Source organism: Camponotus vicinus, unplaced genomic scaffold (genome assembly GCF_025532165.1).
Source record: "Camponotus vicinus isolate PSW18456_S1 unplaced genomic scaffold, iyCamVici1.0 SCAF_13, whole genome shotgun sequence".
NCBI classification, from domain to species: domain Eukaryota; kingdom Metazoa; phylum Arthropoda; class Insecta; order Hymenoptera; family Formicidae; genus Camponotus; species Camponotus vicinus.
The window spans coordinates 3,317,458-3,336,085 of record NW_028141949.1 but is presented as its reverse complement, the minus strand read 5'-3'; the positions used below and the strand labels follow the sequence as shown (position 1 = coordinate 3,336,085).

Genomic DNA, 18,628 nt, shown 5'->3' with positions numbered 1-18,628 from the left:
ACCTTTACATTTTTATTTTATTAATGCTCTTGCGCGATTGAACAATTGAAAAATATTTATCAATATTATTTGTTGTCTGTACAATGCAACGCTCATATACATGTATACATCGATGTATAATTGTTACAGAAATTAATTCACACACATTTATAAGAAGATTATATAAATGAAAATTGTTTTCTAAGGTAATTAAAAATGATTGTGAGAGGTAATATTGTACATATGTATTCACATTCTCATTCATGAAAGCAGTTTAGATGTCAGTATTAAATTAATTGAGAGCCAAAAAATCTGCCATTAAAAAGTAATATGATAGAAGTGTACATATATGTGTGTATATTTGTAACATTGACAATCGGATCGTTTTCATATCAATATCGTTGGCATGGCCATAGGCTGTTCGCAAATAATGCGAATAAAGCTTTATAGATCATGACTGACACAAAAAATCTCACTTATGTTCCTAATTTTTTCGGAAATATTCGACTGCATGGACAATAATGGCTCTAGTGCGTATACTAGATTTTACGCACCGTAGAGATATGTAAAAAAATAAATATGCGAGAGAAACATCGAGAAAAAAGTAATATTTTTTTACTATATTTTTACTAGATCTTGAAATATGTAAGGCAGAGTATCTCTAATAACTCTATCTAAAATAACTTTTAAAATGTTATTAAATCATGTTTAATGCATAAAGTTATTATAATTTAACAACATTGATTTTTTACATGCATCTCGATCATTACTATTATACTAGATGGATAAATCTGAAAATATATAGTATAAGAGAGAGATGTGTAAATACATAGATATATATAATTGTATACATTTAGATAAACAGCACAATAAAAAAATAATATATTTTATATTTTTTGCATTTTTTTCCTTACACAAAGGAAGATTTTGCAATCATATCTAATAAATTTTTATTGAAACAGAATAATGAAAAAAATCCGTTTTCCTTTTATTATCATAAGTCGAGCAGTTAAGATGAGTTTAAGTCAGGAAGCAATGTAAACAGGAGTATATAATTTTTCCATTATATTTTTTGACTTATGTTTTTATTAATAAGCTATTGACACAGTGGCCTTCCTAGGTCATCGTAAAAATAGAGAAAGAAGAACTAGACTAACAAAGTGGGAATCTCTTTATCACTTTGCCACTTGAAAGATTTCGGGAAAACTCAAAAGTGCACAAGAAGGTTCGCGTGACATTTAGACGTATTAACAATTAACACGTGTACACGTGCAATCGATGAAATGTGACCAACTCATACTTATATTCTATTACGATAAATACAATCATGCATAAAGTAGACGCACTGCGACGGATGCTTTCACATCACGATGCGAATCAAATATTAATTACTCTAACGATACATACATGTATGTAAAGCAAGACAATTTGAAGATGCGGTGCCGTTATTACCTGTTCCTCAAAGTTTATCTCTCCCGTCTCCTTTTGCCTTCGTCATCACACTCCCAAGATGTTGAGGAAAAAGAGAGAGAGAGAGAGAGAGAGAAAAGAAAGGAGGAAGAGGAAGAAAAGGAGGGAAGGAGAAATAAACCATCACCTATGAGCGACTGCATATTACGCTTTTCCCCTTCGCTTCACTTCCCCCTTCCATCCGCGTGTATTTTCATGCCGCGCTACTCGATGTCCCGCGTGAAATCTCAGGGTTGTTAACCCCCGCAATGAGGTTGCCGAAAATTTCGCGCCGTAATGGAAGTTTCACTTCGTGGGGCACTTTCATGTCTCTGTATCGCGGAAATTATAGACTCTCTGCCTCTCTAATTATTCGATCGCTCGCATTCCTTCGCCAAACTTTCGATATGACCAATCAAAAGGAACGTTTTGTTATACGACCGACGTTGTCGAAAACTTTCTACTGACCGTCGACGATGCACCGAATGCACATAAGTGAATCGTGATGATCCATATTTCGAGTGATCATTTTCGAGTGATCGAATAAAAAATTTTATGCACACCCGTACGCATTATTTTACACTTTTCTTTTACAGAATATCGAATGCAGAGGTATATCGATTGGTAATCTATATTTTTGTACACTGCATAGATATCTGTAATCTATTATTTTTAAATACGAGTTCCAGTTTCAAGTTGCAACGGACTAGTTTTTTTCGCAACTTGTTGAGTAATAATATTTCTACTTTGCGTTATCGCTGATTACGCATCGTACGTCCAATTAAAATAGCGCTGAACCGTTACGGAGCTTCGCTTACCCGATACAATTCATTACTATTACATAAATAATTAGGCAAAGAGATCACTAGTTATATACGAGTCGAATGATTAAAATGCCGGTCTATTAACCGCTAATCGACGTCGATCGTAATTACGCGGCACAAAGTGGCACGATTCTACGGAAGCGATTTGTTGCTCTCTTTTCTCTCCTTTCGCGATCTCGCAGTCCTATATCCTGAGAAAAAGAAGAATAAATTGAAAGAAAAAAAATCCGTAAAATTGAAAGGATAATTTTAATTACAATTATTGGGGATGCATTTGTAGTACGTGCGTACTTTTACGCAAATCGAAGGAAATATGTCGAATAATTTTCTCGACTATGTAAGACGTGGACAAAAAAACGTGTGAGACAGAAAGAAGTACAAAACAGCGACCTATTAACCGGCAGTCGGTCGACGTCGTCTAAGCGAAGTGGTACGATTTGGAATGGCGTGTCGAGAACGTTGTCCTCTTTCACGAGGGGGTGTCTGTCTACCTGCAGGCGATCGTAAAGTCACCTGCCGCATACCTGTCTGCCTCGCCTGACTTGGAGGCTGGAGGCGATCGCCGCTCGTTCACCTCTCTCTCTATCTCTCATTCTCTCCGTCATCATCGCGAAAAAAACATTCGCTTTCACGAAAGTCCATGTCGCGGCTTCTCCTAGACCTCTCCTCCGTTTAGACGTTGCACAGCGTCGCTCTTACAAGACACATCGGAGAGGATGCAAGAGAGGATTCCTCGGTGAAATCCGTGGACTTTTGCTGACTCTCGCGTTCCTTCCACGAGCGAGGAAGTTACACAAAAACGAGAAAGTCCGATGCGCACGCAAAAAATCTCGAGAGCTTTCTGTTAAGATCACTCAAAAGAATGTTTTGCTGATGTAGGTAGATTTCTAGGTGTCACAATAAAAATTAATCGCTGTTTTCGTATCTGTTAAAACATTGTTTGCATGTGGAATTTATAGCAACAAATTCTAGTAATGCCTTCTGGCAAATTTAGGTCCCAAATATTAATTAATACGTTAGATAAATATGAAAATTATGATATCATACTATAGTTAAAATAATTTTGTGAGAAATGATTTTTCTGTGTGTCCCCCACAGTCAAACACATGTAGTATTAATCTTAACATGGATGGCATCATAGAAAGATTTTTTTTTAAATTTCACTAACAGTTCAGTATAAAAAAGTCTCTGTCATTTAGATTGATTAACTGTAAAATATATGTGATATAACAGTACTTGCTAATCTATCTCAGTTAAGTTTTTGCATCTAGAAATTTATTGCTGTGGTTGCAAGGCCATTTTTTAAATGATATAGATACGATGTTATGAACTTTTAATATATATTCTTTTTATAAAAATCCCAAGGAACGGTCTCCTAGGTACGGTCAGTTGCCGCCGATCGGAGTCGGAAAAAGTAGTCGGACTGGTCTAGGTCCGCAACGTTAGGTTCGTAATTCTTTTCGCGGCACGACGATAATACGCCCCTTTTTAAGTATCTCCGCCGAGTTTATCGGATGAAATTCTTGGCCCCGTTGCACCGTTCTCTCTACACGCGCTCTACGTGGCTTCTCGTTACGAGAGCCACGTAAAGTCGCGATCCATCAGTTCTATCAAATGATTCCTCGGTAGAATCGCGATCACCGTGCCGTTAAACGACCGAATTCGTCACGCTCGCGACCACCGCCCGATCAAAGTCGCCGATTTTCTATCGTATATGCGCGATTTCACGCGCTCGTGCGTGAACGCATGTCGCCGCGATTTTACGGTCACGAGACCGACCGTTCGTTAGCGTGTCCCTTATTTGTAAAGTAGATAGTCTTTTTTTTCTCTTCGTTGCATCACGAGAGTTTCACGTTTTCCTATTACGGTGTAAGAAAATGTTTCAATTCAAGATTTATATTTTCGTTTTTCCAAAATAAGAAACTGATAGATGAGTGTAAAACGTAAAAATAACTTTCCCGGATAAATCACGATGTATCTCCTGTGTGAAAATATTAATTATTTCTCTTATCGTTCGTATAAATGGAAAGTTGCGTGAAAGATTTTCCAACCAGCAGGGCGATAAGCTGTTCACGCTTGGTGCATAGAAACTAAGGAAAAAACGCCGTCTTGGGCTATAATTTTATTGTCGGCGCGAGAAACCAAAACGCGTATGCGTTTGCAGCGGCACTCGTTCCAGCAACCCAGATCTCCGACACGATGGAAATATACCGTTAAAACGCGCTACAACAGGCTTGCAGCCGTTACTCCTCGTTCGACGAAACGTTGGCAGGAACTTCTCGGTTCCTCTCTCTCTTTCTTTTTTTTTCTCTTTTTCTCTCTCGCGTGATCAGTTCGTCCGCAGATCGTTTCGCTATGCGATTCCGCGAGAAAGGATACTCGCAATTTTTACAAATATTTCAGGTACATCGATCTATTGCTGTGCATGTCCGAAAATTTTATAAGCGTCATTAGAGAAGATGCGATATAAAATAATGTCACGTTAATAACAAAATTATCTCAAAAACGTCACAATTTTATCTTCTGAAATGAAAAGAAAATATTTAAGAAATATCGCGTTTTAGGTTGACTGTACAGTCAGCGATTCTCTCCTCTTCTCTCCTACATCTATTTTCACCTACATATGCATCGTGCTATATTGGTGAATTTCCGGCATTCGCACCCGCATATTTTCTTGGCGCTCGCACGATCCAACGAAGCGAAAGTGCTCTTATAGCGCGGCTTATCGTCACCGGTGGGAAAGAAGATGGCATTCAATATGATTCCCGCGGACAGATTCACACTTGTACTCCTTGCTTCTCTGTTACCCGAGTCTCGCGGTTTCGCAAAACGAGACATTACCGCATGTCCGACACGTCTGACGAGATTACGGCCGCGAGGTACATCGAGGCGAGAGAGGCGGATCGACGTAACTGGAGTAAGCCTCCTTTTTCCCAGAGTTAATTTTCTCATCGCACGTGATTCCGCGACGCGTCACCTCGCGTCATTGCGAGTGATGAGATATCATCGGAGTTCGTTTACCGTTTAAGAATTTTTGCGATTCTGGAACATATTTCCGTCAAGTATTGTATATTTCTATTTCGTATGTCGATTCCGAGTTCATATCTACGGCAAGAAATTGTGAAGTCAAAGCCGGTCATTATCGTTTCCCGCGAAGCGATGGCGATATGTCCGAGGCGTTTATGGCGCGATTACCACTCGCACGATATATCGCGTTCAAATACGTTATTGACGTAACTGGAGTAGCCTTCTCTCCTTTCCTGTCAGCTCTCTCCTCGTAATCGAAACGGCTACGGAAACGACTATCTGCATCCCTAATTCGTAACCGATTGTTTTGAAAACTTTGTACGATATAAATAGGGATAAGATTACGAATTGCTGCTTTGTATATTTTATTTAATTGTATTTTTAAAAAATATGTTTCGTTAATTCTTTTACCTTCACATTTAATTTAAGAAAAATCCTTCTTTTTTGGATCTTGATATAATATTGTCAAAAAATCATGACACTTTTAGTAATCGCCAAAAGATTTTAAATGTCATTTTATATTTTTACAAAGCTATTAATGTCACTAATAAGATAGCGTTGTGAAAAGTGCAGAAACTTGACATATGTTAAAGTACTTTCTATTTATATTCTATCATCATAAATCGGTAGTTTTCTAAAAGGAACTGATTCTTACTATTTTGTACGAACTTTCAGCGGGTCACGAATAAGGATTAGGATGATAAGAATCTGCATTGGTCTAAAGAACAAATTTACATGTATGTGGCCCAAATGCGTGCGGGAGTTTGAGATTTATTAGACGCGTCGAGGTAACATCCAGGCTGAGAAAGATCGTTCCGTGACGCAAAGTAGGAAAGTATAATACACACGGAGAGAAGGCGTATACGAGAGCTCGCCGCCGCCGGCACTTTTCTCCTGGCTAATCGTTATGGAAAGTCCGTGGATAATATGGGACATTGTGCACCGTGCGGAATCTCGCGTAGGATCGAAGCTCCGTCGTCGCTGATGCGAGGCAAATTACATACGCGATGAGCTAGGACACGAGGGACGGCTCGTCGATCGAAAATTAAAATACGTATTCGCGAAATGTCGCGCGATATAAAGATACCCGCGTGCTCGCAAATATTGCATCGGGGGATGTTCTCTCGTAAAACTCTGTGCAGGTTGACCGGCTTATACAATATCCGAGGACGCTCTCCGAATGTTGGATTCGTAAAAAATTCCTTCGAGCGATTTTCTCTCGGTTCAAGTTTGACCGTCTTGTTGAAAGTCCGGCAGATAATATGGGACGCAGGTAGAATCTCGTAAGATCAGTTCGGCACGTCGACGACATTACTGAGGAAAGGAGTGGTACACCCGGAGCGAGAGGATGGAGGAACGGTCGCTGTAAAGGAGATTGGCGACCTGACGGGGAGAAAGAGCGGGAGAGCGAGAGAAGGGAATGCGCGCGAGTGGGATGGAACGCGCCGAGGTGGGCAAGAGAGAGAGAGAGAGAGAGAAGAGAAGACCACGGAATGCCCGAGGTGCATGGACTATGGAGCGAGCGAGAGAAAAAGAGGGACGTTCGAGGGACGGTTCGTAATCAAAGGGGCAACTCGCGGCGCGGAAGAAAGTCAGCCTCACCGAGCGGCTCATCAGTCCGGCACGGTGCGGTGTCCCGAATGCACGTCGATCTTCCGCCGCGTGTCGCCGCCTCGTTGCCACGTGATTCCGCACCAGCGATCGCCACGCAAGCCACGCGAACGCGTTCGTTCACCGGGGCTACCGCCTGCCGACTCCGAAATACTTGGATGCATCCGCGGTCGATCAACAGTCGATGCGAGACGGTGAGATAGAGCGGTTCATCGCGTTCTCGAGAAAATTTCGCTGGATTTCGCTGGAACGCGTGGATATAGATTGTTAGAAGAGTGTGAAAAGAAGGATTAAAGAAATCTCAGATCGATCTGATACAGAGGGTATTACAGTACGAACGAGCGGCGACGACAGATTTATGCAATGCTCACGAGTGACAGATGAATGGTACGTACACGTGATAGATGATTAACATTTAGAAAATTGCGAGGGATTGCGAGAAAATGAAAGAAATCGTCATAATATCAAGAATAAATTCTAATTCTTTTTTCTTGCCTGATTTGTCGGTAGTGAACTAGACTTTGAAGAAAGTGCGAAGCATTTCAAAAATGCATGTAAGCGAAATACGAAACGATAGCTATAGAAGAAGAATCTACAAAGCTATATATACTAAAAAACTACATTAGCATTCAATTTTTCATCATTTATAACATTGACGATTACATTAACACTTACTAATGCGTGGAAATGTATATATATTTGGAAATATTATATTTCATCTCTCTAAAATGTATATGCTATTCAAAAGACATAATACTTGTTATCAAAAAAATGTTAATTTAATCCATTTAATGTTATATGTGTATATTATATAGCTTCGATATATCATCCTAGAAATATTAAATTGCGTTGGACATTTCTAATAATTTTCTAATCAAGATTTTGTTCAAATTAGACAAAAGCGATTAGCTTTGAAACGATCTTTCTGCCCAACTAAGAGAACGAAAGATTCCAAATTTCCATTGTAATTAAAAAAGACCTCTCGAAACCAGTTTCAAAATGTAGGTTTACGGCGGTGTTCTTCGTAATTTTTTGCTTGCACGGTACATTCCCTTATGCATAAATAATTATTCTCAATTTCGTGAAAGTTTCAACCGCGTGCATATCGCTCCGGGTAGGAAGCGTGCGTTGCAAAAGAAATTATTATGCACGCGCTGAACGTGATTATCCGTCGATCGAAGTATAAAGGGAGAAACGAGCGTTTCAACACCGAGGCGAGGATTTCTGGGATAATATGCGAGTGTGAAAGAAAATATTAAAAATAATATTAACTTTGAAGATATTTTCAATGAGATAACACCTCGTCGGAGTGCATATTGTCAAAATATTTACGATAAAAAGATATAATCGAGAATCGTCACGAGACGTTTTATGGACAAAAACTTTGGTCGGATCTTTTTCGACGATTGCACATCTCTTCTCGCTATTAAATCGTCTGCTTAAAGTAAACATGCGTCTTCTTGCCACGCATAAATCGCGATTTATTGCATCCTCCTCTTGGGGTACGCGTCGAAATTGATCATCGTTTCAGGGATCAGCTGGTCCTATCCCAGCGGGATGAGGGACTCAAATAATGAATGGAACACGTTGTCAAAATTCACAAAGCGTGTCGGGCGGCGAGCGCCAACCAGTTGTTGCATAATGCGGTGCATTGCGGCGTCACGTTTATACCGCTGGGAAAATGCGGAATTCCGAAGGCGCGTACAATCCCATTTAGAGCGCAAACATTTCCACGCGTAACATTCGCGGAATAATGCGTTCGCGCGTGACTTCTTAGATTCGTGCAATTTGCATCTCCGTTAAAGCATTCGCGCTCCCGTCGAGTTTGATTATTTCAATTAACGTTTAACATCGGTACGACGTTACGCGCGAGCGATTCAGGCTTGTACGACATTAACCCCGTCGTATCGCGACGGGCCTCACGTGCATCCGACTCATTATATCGAAGGCTTACCGCGTGGTCATAATAATTATAGTTGCATGTAAATCCTTTCCCACGCGCGAGCGAATGGAATGTATTAATTAGGAGAGGAAAGCGCACGATTGTATTTCTCTCTTTGATTCTTCCTCGCAAAGTGTCGCGAAAGCTTGTTATATTTTTACGGGATATATTGTCGAGTATATAGGATCAAGGATTAAACTGACGTCACTGCGAAGCCTGATTGGACGTGTTTGGGAATCGCGGTTCAGCGATATTTTTACGAGGTTTCAAAGTTTGCCCACGCTCGTTGGAGAACCAACGCGGCAGCGGCATATCGAGAATGTGTCGATCGGCCTGCGGCTACGAATTCCGTTACACGCACTTGTACGGCTCCATAGATCTCCCTACAGTCTGCCTACTCTGAAATTTTTATGCTTCATCTGCCTCCGTGATTTTCGACGCTGATTTAAATCCATCGTCAGATCTCTATCGGCGCGAAGCGAAATTATCGATTAAATACGCGTCTTACTTGAAGCAACGTAAAGAGAAGGATGTATATATCAGGTCACCGTACGACACGATATGGCGAAAGACGTAAAATATCGTCGACGATCGCGAATGCAAGATCAATGCGCAAATAATTTGTAAGAATAAACCAACTCACGCTTCCGACAAGTAAACTAATTTTAAAGCTGCAATGTGACGTAGGAAATTGTCGTCGATGCGCTCGATTAATTTCGAGCGGTCGCGTGGAACCTTCTTCGAGTATATTCATTTACCGAATGTCATTGGCTTTAATGGAACTGGCTGTACTGTTATCTCGTGTACAGTAGTACACATTTTGCTCCATCATGGATAATTTGTATCGTTATTAAATTTTTAGTACCAACATTAATTCTCTTTTCTCGTACAAAAGAGATGAGAAACGTGCACGAATGTGAAACACATACATTCCGCGATCGTCGGAGGAATCTTCGCGATCAGCTGATTGCTCGACAGTGACCTCGCGGGTCAATCTACTTTCTACTTCTCACATTCTGCCGAGATCAGAGGTGATACAGACGACGGGAGGCTGTGCACGATGTTCCTTCGAGTGGAAGCGGACATACTTTCACGACGACGGATGGTATACATATCGTTTAAATTATCGGGGTACTGATGAGTGAAAACGGATGGAGGCGGCGTTGTTCACCTGCCCGCGGGAGAAAAATAAGGAAAGAGATTTATTAGCCGGGATTAACTCGGAGGGTCTTCTTCAAAGAACGTTTATGACAACCGCGGAGAATCGCGTCGAGAAAAAAAGTTGTCGACGTGGGAAATTGATCTCTCTAATTTACCGGTTTGCATATCTGACACATGAAGTAAAAGCAGGCAAGGAAAGCTATTCGATTGAGAAATCTTTAAAGATGTTAATATTCGACAATTTAAAAATTTAATATCGATTACAAATTATTTACAAGAGAAGGAGAGAGCAACCGTCGCTGATATATTTATGATCTTCAAAATATCTGGCGCAGAATGAAGCGAAGCGATGGCCACGAGTGAAGGTCAGCCGCGGCGAAACAAAATGTCAAGCATAACAGAATACAGCTTACAGTTAGCGCATCTCGCCGAGTATACAAAATACTTCGCTTCGCGTGGAGTATAATTTATAGCGACACGTGTCCTGCTTGTTTATAATTCGCTCCGCCGCTATCTATGCGTAATAGCGCGATTAGTAAAACGGGCAGGTACGACAAGAAACACGAAAGTTCCGTATTAAGTTGGTCACGCGACTAACGCCGGTATGCAGTCTCGAGATCGCTTAACGATCGTCCGCGATCCTCGGCGTTATGTGACACGATTTGTCTGTCGGCTGATATCTAATGTCCGCCGATGAACGATGTCGCGTGTTTCGAGAGTAAATGGATATAACTAGAAAGTACAAGACGTCTGAGAAGCCTCGGGAAGAAACGTTGGAAATCCTCTCATAGCGAAGCGTTTTTACCCTCGCGACGATAGACGACTATATCGAGTGTTTTGTTAGTTTTCTATACATAGATCTAAAAGTAATTCCTCACGAGATATGTAAACTTAAACAGGTTTCGCGCCTATAAAAGAAACCTGTCTCCCGATTACGCCATAGAATTGTCTACAATGATTTGACCTGTTTTCAGGGAGTGGCCGGCATTCCAGCGGAGCGTAAAAATCGACGAGCTTGCGCCATGAATTAAAATCGATTCGAAAAATGGACGTAGCCAAGGCCACAACGGAGGACTTTGTGACGGTGGTCAGCGTCGGCAGTCAGCCGACGTCGGAGAATTTCGTGACCGTTCTGTCGATCGGCAACGAGAAGAAGAGCGATGCCGGAGAGTCATCGGTGTCGAGCAAGAACGGAGCGACGAACGGGATGGACGGGCATCTCGAGGAGGAGGTCGAGGTTTTCAGACTGCCCGGGGAACGTCTCGGTTTCGGACTCAAATTCGAGGGCGGAAATAAGACGTCCGAGAGGGTCAGGAGACTGTTCGTGCAAAGCTGCGCGGAGCAGAGTCCGGCCAGCAGAGCCAAGTGTTCGTGGGGCGCTCTAGGCGAGGGAGACGAGGTAATAATATATTCCGAGAAAAGTGCTGGATATTTTTTTTTTTCTCTTACTTTCGATCTTCCTATATTTATTTTTCCGAGAGAAAAGCTGTTAGATACGCGCGAGTAAAGCTTTCTTAATCTTGTTTCTCTCGCGTTAACGAGAGGCTAATAACATCGACCGCTTTCGCTGATATGATATTTCGTGCCGTAACACGCGTATAACGAATTCAAGAAAGTAGCATTCATGAACATGTATGATTTCATTCAATCTTAACGGTACGTGAAATCTATCGCGCGTCATTACGTGTCGCTTTCAATTACGGAACCGACAAGTTCCCTCTTGCAATGGATAAGGATCACAATGACTAGCCGCTAGATTCCTGCTGATATTTCAATGAATCGGTGTAATGACTGACGTGCAATTATTCGCACGCATCGGGCCGCGACGCGCCTGCACCTGTGGCGTAATGTCAGCTTGAATGGATGAGAAAAGGAGAGAAAGGAAAGAAAATCTTTCTCAAATTTACGTGCCCTGACATATTTTTCGCCGAGAAAAAGATTGACTTTAATCGCATCGTACAGAGTGTCCGCCGTGTTTAAAATTAAGGTCGCAAATTGTGGGAATATTAGTATTTATATAGCATTTATTATAATATTAATTGTGGGAATAGTATGCGTCTAGCATGTGTATTTACATTTTGTGGAACAGCGAAACAAATTGTAAATACACTCTTCCTCCGGTTCCCACGATGCACTCTGTCATCTATATGATTTTCAAGACCTACTTCCTGCGTAATAACTCTCAAGAATGCTTCCCTCTCATCTCCGTTGCTTGTTTACATTGCAAATTATTTGCAGGCAATAATAAGACTCATCTATTTCGTAGGTACTTTCGATCGACAGTGTACCGGTGACACACATGACCCGATTGGATTGTGTAAGGAGGCTGAAGGAGTCGCAATTGGTCATCAGGCTGATGGTGAGATGCCGCGGCGCTCTCAGACCCGAAGTGGTGAGCGCCGAGAGAAAAATCGAGAGGAACAAAGTGCCGCCGGAACTACCCGCGGCACCCCCGCCGGTACCACCGCGGAAGCTGAGACAGCCACGAGGACCCGCAGACGGCGAAGCGAACCCTAGTCCCGTCAAGAAATCGTGGGACAGCCCGAAATCGCCGGCTTCGCAGACCGGAAGCGTGACGAAAGTAAGCTCGTACGAGAGTTGCGAGTCCTCGCCGAGAAGCGTCAACGGATCATCGCATCAAGAGATCTCGAAGGAATCACCGAAGAACCGCTCGCCGGAGTTTACGAAATCGAAGCAGGTTGTAATCGCGAATAAGAAAATAATTTAAAATTCAAAAGTAAAAACTGAATTAAAAGATTATATAAAAGATATAAAAAGATTCCTTCTTCCTTTGACTGAAAACAGATGTTTGTCCTTCTAGGAACCGCCGGAAGCGATGGTTTATCTGGACGCGCGATCGCAATGCGGCTCTACGCACGGCAGCACGTCCGATGACACTGGCAGCTCCATGTCCACCGTGATGGATAGATTCTCGACGATGTCCGATCGCGTGTCGACCATCTCCACGACGTCCACGGCGTCGACCACCGGCTCCGAACAGCCGAGCGAACTCGCGGGCGTCGATCGAGACCCCGAGCGATCGTCGTCCGATCGGGACGTTCTGTTGTCGCGAGCGATCTGTCCACTCGAGATGCTCGAGAGGGACTTTTCGAATCCGCCCGATTACCTGCTACGTCGTCTCGCCAATTCCGAGGCGGTGACGCACGTAGAGTCGCGGGGCGAAGTCGAGCGTATCACGGCGGTAGTCGCGCCGAACACGGTGCTAATCGAGGAAACCATCACCCTTCAGCCGCCTCTCAGTTTTCAGGACGCCCCGTTGAGTTACGGACACGAGGCCAGGCCGGATCTCTTCTACACGGCCGACTTGGCCGCCGACTCGACGACGCATTTCAGGCCAATTAAGGATGATGTGGAACTCGTGGAGCGCGTCAACGGCAGCGTCCATGAGGAGATGCGCGTTTCTGGCACGGAAAGAAGCAACGGTATCAGATCGTCGCCGCCACCGTTGCCGGCTAGAAATCACGTTAATAGGATTTGCGTGAATCAAACGAGCGAATCTGGAAACGACGCGCGAATCTCAGAAACGGTGCCCGTCTCGCCCGAGAAGGAACCTTCGGAAGCTCCTTTGTTACCGCCGAAACCGCTACCGAGAAAAGACGTTAAGGCTAGGCGGAAAAGGCCTCCTCCGCCACCTCCACCACCGATTATAACGCCACGAAGAGAGATCAAATCTTCACCATCAATCGAGTCGAATCATCTAACGGAGAAGGAAGATGTTTCGCAAGTCAAGAGCGCAGAGTGCGTTAAACCAGGATTATGCGACTCGTTAAACAAAAATAACGTTTTCCAAAATTCAACTGAAATTTCAACTGAGGGATTCGAAAATTCAAATGTAAACAGCGACAGAGAATCTAATGCAAAGAACGTTTACCTTGCCGATGAGAAAGTCAAAACTGCAAGTTCTAGTGAAGATACACACACGAACAAAGTACTTGAAATTATCGAAATCAGGATGGCCAAAGGTTTGCAGTTGAATCAGAAGGAGAAAATCGCAAGGCATGAACCAAATAGCATTTCGGAAACGACGAATTGCGAACAGAATGGAATTAAGGATAAAGTAGCAGATAGAAACAAACAAGATCAATCCCAATCTATGAATAATTTGAATGGAATTTCGACGGAACAAAATTCGAGTTTAGAGCTGACAGATAAACGCGTTGACGAATCAAATAACGAAGAGGAAAAACATCTTGACTCGGAAAATCTTTATCGAGAAGGAATTCAGACAAATGATGACGAGGATATTTTCAAGGAAGCATTTCCGTTAGAAGATACTTTATCGATCGATAATTCTGTGCTGCGAGAGAGCGAGGATGACGAAACGTATCGATCATTGGACGAGATAAACGATGATATGAAAAATCCGGATGTGAATCGCATGCTGGAGGAAGTTGTGGAAGAAGGAGACACATCCGATGAAAGCGATGACGGCGATTATTACTGGCAAAGCAATCTCGCCACTATCGGCGAAGAGGAAGAGACTTCCTTGGAGTATGTGAACGCGTGAGTTTACAATTATAAATTCCAATCTTTCAATAGAAAATATTACTCGATTTATTAAGTTTTTTAAATGCAAGAAAAACAGGATAATCATCCCCTATAAATTTTTTATCGCATTTTTGAGAAATTTTCAGTTGTTGCAAAAGCTATTTTACAGTATTATAGCTATCATAGTATTATATACATCGACATATTGGAGAAGTTTTATTGCAATCATAAAAGTAATTAAGTATATTATTATAACTTTAAACTCGCACCAAAAAATTTAATTACAATTAATAAGATAATTAAAAAATACGACATCAATGTATATTGTAAAAAATTGTGAATTAAATCATTAAAAAAATCTATCGAATATTTTTCAATATATTTATTCAAATTTAAAGTCGTTTCTTCTAGATCGCTAAATACAAATCTAACTAATTACGCTCATTACAATTCAGAAATTCTAAATGACAAAGTTGGTAAAAATCTGATAGTTGTTTTTAATTTTGACACTTTGTTAATAATTTCATCATTTTGAATTTGTCAATGTTAACATCAAATGTCAATATATATTACTCAGCAGTCTGAAAAACTCTAAAATTTAAATAAATATATTAAAAATATTTAATATAAATTTTTAGCAATTTAATTCATAATAATCGTAATAAACTATTCATATTTAATCATAAATATGTTGTTAATTGTAATCGATATTAATAAATACATTTAAAAATTTTAACATATTTAATCTTGATTACAATAAAATCTCCAATACGTCATATTATAACATCAGAATAGTTTCTTTTAGCGAATAAAACAGCACATATCAAAGTTGAAATCTTATTTAATTAAACTGTTGGAAATGATTACTGTCTTTTTTATTTTTTTTCTTAAAATATATTATATGAAAGAGAGAAAATCATAATATAACATTCGAGATTTATATCTCCACTTTCTCCATGCATTGCATCTTAGACTCCTCTCGATATTAATGTGCAATACGAATAGCAATTACAGTTGTGTACAGAGCTAATCAGGATAATTCCGCTTATTTGCTTGAGCAAAGTACAGCGAGATGAATCGCTGGGAATTGTGTCGAGAAATATACGACTGTAGAAGCCGTTGCGATGCAGCGCCGCGCGCAAATAAATCTCTAAAAGAAATTAATTCACTTTCCTCGTGGGTTACCCGGATTACCTGCCGCGGCATGTGGAGAAAAGGTTAATTGACCGTTCTAAGAATAGGAAAGAGGGCTGTCGATTACTGGGAATCGAACCGAGTCGTTTGACTCGGCCGTCCCACGGAGGTGAACGCCTCCATGCAAATGCTCGACATTTGCTTATTGCTTCGAACAGCAATCTCTCCTTCTTTGCATGACGTTGCAATCACCTTTTTTAAACTTGTCTGAATAGCGATTGCCGCTTATTAAAGCTCTCAATAGATCTCTCCGACGTTAATAAAATATAACGGGTTATATCATTAATTATTTGTTATGGAGTTTAGAATTTTTTATCTTTTTATATCATGGGCGAAATGTAACGAAGGATAAAATACAAAGAGCATGGCCGTTCTAAGCAGCCCAAAAGAGATATTTTCTCTGATTTGTTACAGCAACTCAGACGCGAATGATTCCAGCAAACTGGCGGCCGAGCCGGAAGAATCATCTCCCGCAATCAAGAAAGATGCGTTCGTTAAAAACGGTGAGTCTGTTCTGCCATATACTAATTAAGCTTTTAATTAACCCTCAAAATACGATTTGAGTCAATAAAACGCAATTTATCCAATTAACGCAAGAATGCGAGGCCACGCGGAACGATTAGAGATCCGCTCGTTAATATCAAAGGCAACAAATCAGGCATTTGTGTCTATTGAGGCTGAGTGCGTAGAAAAAAAATTAGCACTGTCGCCAATCGGGGCGATCTTGAGCCAATTAATTAATCAATCTCGCTTTCGATGGCATCATATCGTTGACGTCTCATCAAAACGTCCTTTGACTCAAAGTGTCACCATTATTAATGAGAACGAGAGAACAGGAAATCCTGTGACACACTCGCGGAGGACACCCGGTATACGCGCCCACGCTACCGTGGCACGCCGCCGTCGAGCTTTATAAAGGTTACGCATTAATCACCTTGCGTTACGCGCCGGTATACGGTTCTCCGGTTTCGCGCGGGCGCGAATGCATTCAAAACGGAGGCAGGCCGCGAATCGAGGCAAAGGCGCGCCTTCCTCTCGCCGGGAGAGATTATTATTCACCGACGTGCATTCCGGTATTTTTTTCACGCGGATGACTAGACGTACACGCGCGATTTCTTCTCCGCGATATATGTGTGCAAAACGCACAGTCTTCTACCCGAGACGTCTTTCGGACGCTCGTTCTATGCTGAACAAATTTTATTAGGATAGAGATATTCTAATAACTGTGGCGACACAATTTAAGTATAGATAAGTATAGATTTAAATATAGATAAATATTTTAGCTATTTTTTGCAGCGAAACATAATGCAAATTTTTGTATAAAAACGTTTATCATTTAAATTAAATTATAATGTTAAAAATAAATTGTTAAGAAACTAAATAATCTAGGAATTTTCAAAGCTGATAAATCTAAATTTAATTAAAATAAATTTACCTAAACAATATATACAAATTTTCGCCTTATTAAAAGAAACTGATAAATTCATTAAAAATAAATGCGAGAAATTGCAAGAGATCTTGATCTGAGATCTGAATCGAATGCATTTCCGATTAAAAATTAATGCGCGAGATTCGTCCTTTTTTTCTAGAAAAAATCTAATTTAATTCAATCTAATTTTTGTTAAACAATTCTATTATTTAATTATATATAACATAGATAAAATAATATTAAATTTAGCTGATTTTGGCTCTATTTTACGTTCCACTATTATACCTTACTTTTATTAATAGATCGAAAAGAAACAATCGCAATTTGTTTTTACCATCAATCTCAGCGTTTAAAAAATTTTGAAAAAACATTCTCATATCGTGTCGCCAAAGTTATCGGAATCTCCCCTCACGTGTTCCTTATAATTTCTACATATACTACTTGAAGAAATCTCTCCGCGATTTCCCGTGAATATAGAAGTGCTTATCTGCAATGAGATATTTGCGTAATATCTGCTCTTCGCAAGAACCATTTAGAGAGATACGTTGTTACCCCGCGCTATCGTTTCGTTTCATCACAAATTGTAAGGGAAAAATAAGTATTCTTCTCGTCAATGTAGATCGATGATCGATCGATCGATCGAGAATGGTAATCCCAGCGTAAAAGTACCGGAAATCGCGCACCGAGCGTGTATACGATAGTAATAATTTACATATACGGTGAAGTATATATTATCAAAAGCAATGATATGGCACATACACGCAGCAATCGCGTAATACATATAGACTCCCTCTTTCGTTTTTTCCACGCGTTTCCTTTCAAGATAGTAGATGCGTACGTACCAGAGAAAAATCCGAAAAGGAACAGAGAAGTTTACTATAATGAAGGAAATTACGCGAGAGTGGATAATAAACGTTCGTGCAATAATTAATTTGTACGATATCTTTTTTAGAGACGTATCGCTCGCGCACGTTACGACATCGGAAACGACTTGCTATAATTTTCTAACGACGAGCTTTCGCTTCCCGCGCGATGTCGACATCGCCTTTATACGGGATCTCTTTCTCTCTTGTCTTTTTTCATCTCCTCTTGCAACGCGAATGGCGCGATTCATGAAGCGAAACGCATACGATAAAGAGTGGATCTCCAACGGAGGAGACTCTACCGTAGCCGGACGCTTTGCGTTAAGCGGAAAATAAGGAAATTCCGCGACCGGCGCTCCTTCGCTCGAACGGGATGAATTCCCGACCCGCCAGGTGGGTGTGAGAACAAAACCGTTAAGAGAATAATTCGAGAATCGCCTAGCAAACGCGAGTTCTCTACACTCGCATCTTCGCGCGCGAAACTCATATTAAACGCGAAAATTTACGGTCAGGCCGATCATCTTTTCCAGCAAACACCGTCGTTTCTCATTAAATACGGAATCGTAAAAATTCGCACGGTATTCATCGGTTATATCAGTTCAAGTTTCCTTTATTTCAATTATAATGTTTTAAGCAAAAT

General features: G+C 40.9%; 1 protein-coding gene and 1 long non-coding RNA gene across 2 annotated transcripts in view; one reads left to right on the top strand and one right to left on the bottom strand.

Annotated features, from left to right (window-relative positions):
• LOC145964469 (uncharacterized) overlaps positions 1 to 18,628 on the bottom strand; it is a 49,893-nt gene that overhangs the window by 30,643 nt on the left and 622 nt on the right. The window lies entirely within an intron of this gene.
• The window catches only part of Bbg (PDZ domain-containing protein big bang), a 39,486-nt gene continuing 27,751 nt past the window's right edge, over positions 6,894 to 18,628 (top strand). Inside the window, exons 1-5 of the mRNA XM_083087224.1 lie at positions 6,894 to 7,277; positions 10,968 to 11,392; positions 12,260 to 12,691; positions 12,815 to 14,517; positions 16,111 to 16,199. Coding sequence (XP_082943350.1) covers positions 11,039 to 11,392; positions 12,260 to 12,691; positions 12,815 to 14,517; positions 16,111 to 16,199 — 2,578 coding nt within the window. The 5' untranslated portion in view covers positions 6,894 to 7,277; positions 10,968 to 11,038. The remainder of the gene's footprint in view (positions 7,278 to 10,967; positions 11,393 to 12,259; positions 12,692 to 12,814; positions 14,518 to 16,110; positions 16,200 to 18,628) is intronic.